General features: G+C 41.4%; 1 protein-coding gene across 1 annotated transcript; it reads right to left on the bottom strand.

The window, feature by feature from the left end:
- Window positions 1-1,205: 1,205 nt before the first annotated feature.
- LOC148036945 (pentatricopeptide repeat-containing protein At2g03380, mitochondrial-like) lies at window positions 1,206-5,714 on the bottom strand. The gene has a single exon (XM_087675869.1). It carries the CDS (start codon window positions 5,081-5,083, stop codon window positions 2,438-2,440), a length of 2,646 nt encoding a protein of 881 aa, XP_087531995.1. The 5' UTR covers window positions 5,084-5,714; the 3' UTR covers window positions 1,206-2,437.
- Window positions 5,715-9,755: the final 4,041 nt, after the last annotated feature.

The following is a 9,755-nucleotide window of genomic DNA, read 5'->3' as shown; positions in this document are numbered from 1 at the left end:
AGAAGACATAGCCAAAGACTTTCTCAATGATTTGGCATCACTAACCATGCCAAATTGAGAACCAAGCCCATGGGAGGAATAATTGTATCAACGAATTTGCAATTTGGAAGCAAAGAATGTGGTTTTCAAAGACTGCACTTGCCAAAGTGCTTAGACTCTTCATGGAGCCAAAGGGCAAGCTAGTAATGGAGGTGACTATATCTAATAAGAATATTAAATATGAAATCAAAAGTGCAAGAGAAGGTATTAAAGGAAATCAAAACAAGCGAGGCATGCGGGACAATATCTTTTCAACTGTTAATGAAGCTACATTGTAAAAGAATATTGCATTCCACACACTTTGAAGAGACCCCCCTAATGCATGGCATGAGGAAACACAAAGAGAAACTAGATGACAACAACATCAAGGATGTTCAAAGTTGCACAAGCTAGAGATCAAACTAAGGCCAATATTGGAAGAAAAAGAGTTTCATTGGATGGTATTATAAAAAATTACCAAGTAAGGAGACAATCAAGCAACTCTGGAGCTCAAAAAGATTCAAGATAAAGTCGAAGTATGAAAGCAATTAAAATGTTTCAAGGGAACCAAATTGTGAATCACAAATGAATTTACACTAGCAAAACTCAAAGCATGGCCAAGTGATAGCACCGAGATGAAGGTGACTAGAAACAAGGACAAAAGGGCAATTTAATGAGGTGGCAAAGTCATCATAGAGCAGTTGAGAAACCTAAGCACTAAGTTGGTTTAGGATAATGATGTATTAAGTAATTATCATTAGCAAAGTGGATTGTAACTAAAATCTTCGTGTGCGCCTAGTTGTATACACCTTTGAGACATCTAAAAGGAAGTTAACCCAACTTACTTTCTCTCTCTTTGCAATTTGTCTCAACATCATCGAGCACTTGTAAATTACAATTGTTATTTGGAACTCTCTTCACATGTTGCCATGTTTAATCAAATACCCCTTAAAATAGAGAATCCTCTTATAACCTCGACTCCTTTGCTAGATCCAAATTTTCTACATGCTTATACAATTGTATATTGTGCATAGCTGTTTGCCCTTCTTGGCTACTACAATACTATTGCATAGCCTTGCCCATATTGTGTATAACACTTTATATTGTAGACTATCAAGCTCCATACGCTTTCACAATGCCAATAAAAGTGACTTATATAATCTATAACACCATCACAGTGCAAGGAAAAGTTGCAGCAGTAAGATACATTTCATTATATAAATCCAAATAGTAAAGGGAGGAGGTCAAAGACGGATCTTCCCTAGGCACCATTTTGAGCTCTGCGAGCATCAGTTGGGATCAAACACCATACACATGGCACAGCAGAAGCTAGAAGGGTTATGCTCCCTATTTGACAAGCAAGGATGTCAATGAAAGTTGCAGAGATAACACCACAGGTGAGATGCATTGAGGAAATTCACTTTATTCACATCTCCATCTAAGGCCTGATCAAAAGATTCATAAGGAAAAATTCACAGGAATGTATCCCCAAAATGTCTATTCACACCAAATGGCAAGTACACTTAATTGCATAAACTCCCAAGGGTCTGATAGATCATAGAACCATTCACAGCAATAGCTCCTCCGAAAGGACAGACTTCTAACATTGCAGGACAAATATTTTGGTTGCAACAAAGGGAAAATGGGGTAAAAACTTTTGGCGGATTATGATAATAAGTGTATGGGCACTCACAGATAATTTGAGGTCCCAGTGGTAATTTGACAATCTCGCCACTCTTTACCTGCTCCAGATTGAAAAAGACATCCAGATACAGTATCAGCTGCAAAACAAAGTTTTAAATAAGCAAATATTATACAGAACACCTAGGACTGATCGAAATAATGCTGTGCATAACTTCTAACTTTTCCAGGAAACAATATATGCTCATGATGAATCAATGTGCTTGAGCAAAAAAGATTTGTCTTCTTTCCCATATCAGAAATCATGAACCTCTGCCAAAAGACTTGAAACTTTCCTTGGGCAGGAAAATTAGCCTCATAATAAGATGCATAGGAAACGTCAGGGCAAATGCATCAGTAGGAGCTTTTGTCCTTGATACTTGAACCTGGAGATAGATAAGGTGTATTTGGATCCACAAATCTTCAATCTTCCTCAAGATTCTGAGCAAAACAGTAGTATCTCTTATGTCAAACAGCACTTTATGCCCAGTGAATAATACACTTGGTGCTTTAACCATTAGAGAAAGTAGGGAGAACTGGGAGTGGGGCTGTTCAAAGTGACTCATTGCCCATTTGCTACTCAATTGTCTCTCCAACAAAATGAATTTCCTCTACCCCCTGTTCAACTGCATCTTCAAATGTGGGAGGACCCTCTGGTATCCGCTCACCACCATTGTCCGCTGCTTGGTCATAATAACACATTAATCCATGAGCACAAGGCACTTTTTCTTTGTCCTTATCATATACTTTTGCAGCTTTGCCTGTACTTGCACCTTTCATCACCAATGTCAGACAAATGCATCACCACTGAATGACTTGGCAGCCTAAATGCTTGGCTTTCCACTCCCATAACCTCAATCTTGTTTGCCTCTTCCAGCATGCCAGCATCCAAGTAAAGATTGAACAAACAGATGTAAGCTGAGGAATCCCTCTCATCCAATTCTATTGCATGTTTAAAGGCTTGTCTTCCAAGCTCCAAATTACCCCATTTTCGACAAGCAGCCAATACAGATAACCATATTGCTAGATCAGCATGGAACGGCATCCTCTTGATCATTGAAAGTGCCTTGTTCAACTGACCAGCACGACTAAAAAGGTCAACCATGCAAGTGTAGTGCTCAATAGTTGGGTCACCAATACTTGCAAAATACAACTGGGCTTTATCCAGCAAACCTGTGTGGCTGCATGCATTAAGCAAACTACTGAATGTGGCCAGACCTGGTTTGATACCCTCTCCAATCATTTTGTCCCAAATAAGGAAAACATTTTCAGTCTGCCCAAGCTGGCCATATCCGCCAATTAGTGCAGTCCATGAGACTACATCATGAACTACAAGACTATCAAAAACTTCTTGTGCTTTTGTGAGTAAGCCGCATTTGGCATACATATCAACCAAGGCATTGGCAACATTGATATCAGTTTCCAGCAGCCCTTCTCTCAATATCTCCAAATGTATTTCCTGGCCCTTGTCTAGGGCTCCTATGCTGCCACAGGCTTTCAAACAGAAGACAAAGGAGACAGCATCTGGAGAGACACCCTCCAAATGCATCTGGTCAAAACAGTTCAATGCGTCCTCACCTTGCCTCCACTGGGCATAAGCTCCAATTAGAACATTCCACGAAACAACATCTCTAACACGAAGCTCACCAAAGACTTGTTTTGCTCTTGCAAGCAAGCCACATTTCACATACATCTCAATGACAGCATTGCCAACAACTTGATCACTTTCTAGAAACCCTTTGCTGCGAATCTCAGCATGAATCTCACTGCCCTTGAGTGTAGCTTGTAAGCTACCACATGCTTTCAATATGCAAACAAAAGTTACTGCATTTGGATGTATGCCCTCTAGTTGCATCCGTTCAAAACAGTGGAGTGCTTCACCACTAAGCCCATGTTGTTGATATCCTGCAATCAAGGATGTCCATGATACTACATCATGAGTGGGAAACTTGTCAAACAGTTCTTGTGCTTTTTCAAGTAAGCCACACTTTACATACATGTCAACCAAACTATTTCGAACAACAGCATCTGTTTCCAGCAAACCCTTTCGGGAGATATCTGCATGAATTTCTCTGCCCTTCTCAATGGCTCCTATACTGCCACAAGCTTTCAAGCTACAAACAAAGGTGATGCCATCTGGAGAGACACCCTCAAGCTCCATGCGCTCAAAATATTCAAGTGCTTTCACCCCATAATCATGCTGTACATATCCAGAAATGAGTGTATTCCATGAAATTAGATTCTTAATTGGAAGCATGTCAAATACTTCCTGGGCTTTTGCAACCAAGTCGCATTTAAAATACATATTGATCAATGAGTTGCCAACCCAAATATTTTTTTCAAACACTGTTTTGACAACCTCAGCATGCATTTCTTGGCCCTTGTTTGTAGCTCTTATACTGCCACAAGCTTTCAAGCTGCAGATAATGCTGACAGCATCAGAAGAAATCCCTTCCAGCTGCATCTGTTCAAAAAAATTCAGTGCTTCCTCATTATGACCATTTTGTGCACATGCTGATATTAGTGTATTCCATGAAACAACATCCTTAACCGGAAGAGTGTGAAACACCTCTTGTGCTTTTGCAAGGAAACCACATTTAGCATACATATCAATCAATATGTTGCCAACAGCAAGTTCACTCTCCAACAAACCTTTTCTGGCAATCGCGGCATGTATTTCTCTGCCCTTGTCTATGTCTCCTACATCGCCACAAGCTTTCAGACTGCAAATAAATGTGGCTGCATCTGGTGAGATGTTCTCAAGTTGCAACAATTCAAGGCAATCTAGGGCTTTCCTGGCATACCCATGTTGTGTGTAACCAGCAATTAGGGCATTCCAAGTGACTACACTTTTCACTGGAAGCTCGTCAAAAACTTCTTGTGCTTTTGAAAGCAAGCCACATTTTCCATACATGTCAATCAATGCAGTGCCAACAAAAACATCTTTTTCCAACAACCTTTCCTTTAAAATTTCAGCATGTATATTTTGGCCTTTGTCTATGGCCCCTGTGTTGCTACATGCTTTCAAGGCAGAAACAAATGTAGCAGCATTGGGAAACACACCCTCAACCTGCATCTGGTCAAAATAGTCCAGTGCTTTCCTCCCCTGCCCATGCTGAGCATAAGCCGTGATCAGTGCAGTCCATAACACTACATCACGCACAAGAACCTTGTCGAACACTTCTTGTGCTTTTGTGATCAAGCCACATTTTGCATACATACTAACCAAGGCACTGCCAACAAAAGCATCTCGTTCCAGCAAGCTCATGGCTGCAATGCCTGAATGTATCATGCAGCCGACATCCAAATCTTTTCCTTTAGCACAAACCTTCAATAGGCGAACAATGGCACTCCGTCCAAGTTTACCAACATTGTAATCGCGCATTTTCTGGTAAAGAGAAAGAGCATGTTAGCCCTCTCTGACATCTGATGTAGCCAGGATGAAAGAGTTCCGGGAGTGCACGCTTGAGTATGCCAATGTGCCAAAAATCTGCCAGGGATCAGCAAAATGTCCAAACTCAACGTGTAAGGGGACGACGAGGTTCCCAAGCAATGGATGAGCTTCGCAGCCTCATGTGCAGAAATATGAGTGCAAGCGTAGTGCACAGCATGACCTCGTGTTCCTCCTCTCTGCACTTATGAAGGATGCCTGCTATGAATTCCTCAGAGGGATAGGTCTTCTCTCCTTCCATAGAAGCCACTGCCTCATCCAGGCTCATTGAAAAGCCTGGACCTCCAGATGATGATTCTCCTCCTGCTCCTCCGTCGACCTGTTTTCCCTCTTCGGCACATGTCTTCCTTCCTCTTTACGTTGTGGCTTGAGGCCAGCTGGTAGACTTTTCGCTGCTCGACCATAGCGATCCCTACCTGCGCCAGAGAACTGCGGGTATCTTCTGTCTGCATAAAAATGATGATGGGAATGGGAATGATGGTAACATAACCACATATTGCAGCACGTTAAACTTCCTTTTGAGCTAAATACGTGTGCACAAGGCTTCTTAGCATGAGTAATGCCATGAATTAGTACTAGCTGGCCGGGCTGGCACGGTCAGGCTTGTCAACCATAATTCGCACTCTTTATGCTATTGCGAGGCACTAAGAATAGTACAAATACCATGTAGAGTGCAATTCCATAATTAATGATGTCCCATTGTTATATAATTGAGCAATTGCCATTCCAAGGACATTAGTTTTACTCGTATTTCATTATGATGTTCATGTGGTGAAGATATAATAATATACAATCCAAAGCATATCATGATCATCATTCTATGTATTATTTAGCGCTTTGCCTAGGGGATTCCCAACAATTGACTAAAAGGTTCCCAAGCATATGTGGCATAAGGAGGAGTTTGGTATTCATCATCTATACTACGTCATAATTTTGGTTGTAGCTTTGGTTAACCATCAAATGTCTCCCAAACCTCCTAGATTTCTTCAAACATGATAGGACGTTTACCGAACTTGAAAGAACTTTCAAATTCAAATTCAAACTTTGAATTAAAACCTTCGAAAACCACATTGCCTTCATTATGGGAGCGTTTTCTTTCCCCCGCTTTGTCGCTCACTCTTGAGGGAGTAGATGGTTCTTTTCTTCTTTGTAGCGTCTCTTCTCTGCTTTTGAGAGCTCTCTCTCTCTCTCTCTCTCTCTCTCTCTCTCTCTCTCTCTCTCTCTCTCTCTCTCTCTCTCTCTCTCTCCTTTTTGTATGGCAGTTGTAGACCCAAGCATGTCAATGCACAACGAGAGAGCGGACAACAGGACAATGAGGAGAGCAGGACAGTGAGCGCGGGATTGCTATGGCAACACCACCCCCCCCCCTCTCTCTCTCTCTCTCTCTCTCTCTCTCTCTCTCTCTCTCTCTCTCTCTCTCTCTCTCTCTCTCTCTCTGCATGACTGATGGGGGTTGGGAGGCAAAGGCAAACTCGTGTAAAGAAGCTAATTCCCACAGCAAGCTAAAATACTAAAAATAAAGTAAATATACTAAAATGCCAAGAAAGCCATAGTCAAGGTAGCTAGGTTTCCATGAATCATGTTGTTGCTTGGTACAATGGCTAAGAATTATTCATGAGAGGTTGCAGCATGATATCCTCCTCATGCTATGGAGAGGCATAGAATCCACCCCAATGCGATGGTGGCCAAAGAGTATACATCCTCAATGGATGGTGGGAGGTGGAAACCTCAAATAAGAAATGTTTACAACCAGCAAAAGGTATTAGTAAGTTATAACTTAGTCCTTTTATATCTAACCCTAGACCTAAGGCTAAATGTTGGTTAAGGTATTAATTTGTTTTATTACAAGCCATCTCAGTGTGAAAGAGTTTTGTCCTCAAAGCTAAAATTAGGACAAGATACAATGAAGATTACAAGGATAGCTTGAAACATATGGATCCATGCTAAAATGAAACTTCAAGCTAAAAAATATCATATATGTCAATAAAGAAGAAGTATATACGTTGAAGAAACTTTTGTAAGCTGTCCAAAACATGTTGCAATACAATTTTAGCCATAATTTGAAGTAGAAGTGGCCAAATTCCATGTGCAAACTATAGAAATATAGAGGATAATAAGTAGCATCCAATCATGCCATCAAAATCCAATTTTGATGAAGATAAGGCAATTAATTGCTATACAAAAATTTTAAAAAACATAATGGGGTTTTGGAATCTTCAAGAAAATCCATTCACCTTTGTCAAATTTTACATGCCTTCATTTCTCATCCACATAGGATTTCACTATTTCTTGAGCTTTTCTAATATTATTCTTGCATTGCTTCATAAGAGTCTCCATCTTCTCTAACTCTTCATGAGCATGAGGATTTACATCATCATGAAACAATGCGAAAGGTACTTGAAATTTGTAACCATACAATGCTTTGAAAGGAAACATGCCAATACTCATGTAATGAGTATTATTATAGTAAAATTTCGTAAGGTGAGGCCAATTATCCCATGCATTTTGTGTATCATGACAAAAGTGTTGCAAATAGACCTCTAACCATTTATTGACCCTTTTGGTTTGGCCATCGTTTGCGGATGATACGCGGCACTAGGAGTCAAAGTAGACCCCTTAAAAATACGGAGCAAAGTGGAAAAGGTGGCCTGAGACAGAAGGATAAGAGGATAAAAGGCCAAAAGCGCAAGGGCAACATTAAAAGTTGAGGCAAAGACAAAGGCACATTTTAAAATGTAAAGGTGCCCCCAAAATTTTGTAAAAGAGCCAAGCTCCCTCCTATGCAAGTTGTAAAGAGTAGATGGGCATAGGTGAAGGCACAATATAAATAGAAGGGAATAGGAAAAGAGGACCTTGGCAAGATAGTCGGTCATGCAAAAAAAGAGGATTGGTGGTACCTGCTCTTCCTCTCTCATTGACTCTTGTGGTCCTTGTTCCTCCTTAAAGCCTAGCAGCTCCACCTCTTGGACTATCAGATGCCCTATCCCTAACAGATGCTCTCATTGCTCTTGTTGCCTCACTCTAGTTCCTGCTCCTTGTGGTTAGACACATAATCCATGCCTTATGGCTTTGTGGGCAACTTCCAGCTTCCTCTTTAGAGTTTCAATGGCTTCATTCTCTTCTAATTGTGTGACATCCAAGATGGTACTAAGGAAGGAGCATTGTTGGGCTTCCAATCTCGTGTTTGCAGCCTCTGCCCTGCTTTCAACTAAACTCTGTCACTTTCTGCACTGGCTAGATGACTTGCTAGGTCTTTTACTCTTTCTTCACTCTGGGTCACCCATGCTTTGACCTTTTGTTTTATCTCCTCTAGGCTCTTAGTCTACCTTTGGGCCAAGGTCATTATCATTGGCTCTTGGTTGCTCCACTTGTAGGTCATTTTTTCCTTCTCCTCCTCCAAGTACTCGATTTCTCTTTCCAGTCTTCCTTGCTCCTCTATCTCGATTAACAGTTTATATCTCATTTCCTCCACCTCTCTTTGATGCTCTTCTCCTACCTGAGCTCTCTCTGCTTCTCCTGCTGCGAGTTGATCCATGGCTTCTTGAACCCTTCTCATCTGCCTTTTTAGGTCCTTGTGTTGCACGATGAGTAGCTTGTACTACCTTTGTAATCCAATCAACTCTTGTGCTTCTTCTACAAGTCTTTCTTGCCACCTGTCTTCATCTCTTTCTTTGGCCTTGAGCTCTACCTTTAGATCTCATATCTATTTTTGATAACCAGCCGCTTGGCGAGTCCTCTCCAACTAAAAGGCTACCAATGTTTCTCTTTCCACTTCCAACTCAGCCACTATTATTTTATTTTCTTCCTTAGCCCTCTCTAGCTGTGAAAGGAGCTCTTTAACGTAGTCATCGTATCCTACAAATGGCGGCACAACTGTAGGAATAGACATTGTGGATGCCTCTATTTTTTGCTTCTTTGGGTCTTGACTTGACTTGGCATCTGCAGCTCTGTCGGTCTCTTTTTTCCAGTTGTCAAGGCTCCTCCACTTGAATTTGGGGCTACCTCTTGCATCTTATTTACAAGGAAAATCACCCATGCCATGAGATTGCTTCCATCCACTATGGTTGAGGTGCCTTGGGTGGATGTGGTAGCTGGGGTAGTAGGTATGAGAACAACTAGGATTGGATATAATGGGCCCTTTCCCTTGCCTTCTGTTGGTGGTGCTGTGGTTTTTGGCACTTGGGCACTAGTGCATGGGCCTTCTTCTCCTTGTGGGCTCATGGTAGTCAACTCCTCCTGCTTGGAGGGCTACTCTGCTAACATGCATATTGCTTGAGCCATGTCTTTATCTTTCTTTCTTCATAGCTCATCTGCCTCTTCTTCTACTCTCCTCTTTCTTTCCTCTTCAGCTCTCTTAGACTCCTCTTGTATCCTTTATGATTCGGCTTCTTCTTTCCTCAATCTCTCTTCTTCATCCTTCTTTGACTCTTTTTGTGCCTTCTGCAAAAGTGGGCCTTCTCTTTTTTTGTCATTCTCTCCCCAGCTTCTTGATGCCACTTCTGGGGAGTCTTCTTTTTTGGCTTTTTAAGCCCTCCTTGGTTGGATTGTGTCTCGTTCTTCTTTCTCACTTACTGTTCTTTCAGTAGACTGTTCTTGCTCATGGGGC

Source organism: Lygodium microphyllum, chromosome 4 (assembly GCF_053477565.2).
Source record: "Lygodium microphyllum isolate KBCC chromosome 4, Lygodium_microphyllum_v1.1.10, whole genome shotgun sequence".
In the NCBI taxonomy this organism is placed as follows: domain Eukaryota; kingdom Viridiplantae; phylum Streptophyta; class Polypodiopsida; order Schizaeales; family Lygodiaceae; genus Lygodium; species Lygodium microphyllum.
Note: the sequence above shows the minus strand (reverse complement) of the source record. Positions and strands in the feature narration are given on the sequence as shown.

Excerpts from the sequence above, each read along its gene's own strand:
- LOC148036945 (XM_087675869.1), bottom strand. The coding sequence starts at position 5,083 with ATGCGCGATTACAATGTTGGTAAACTTGGACGGAGTGCCATTGTTCGC.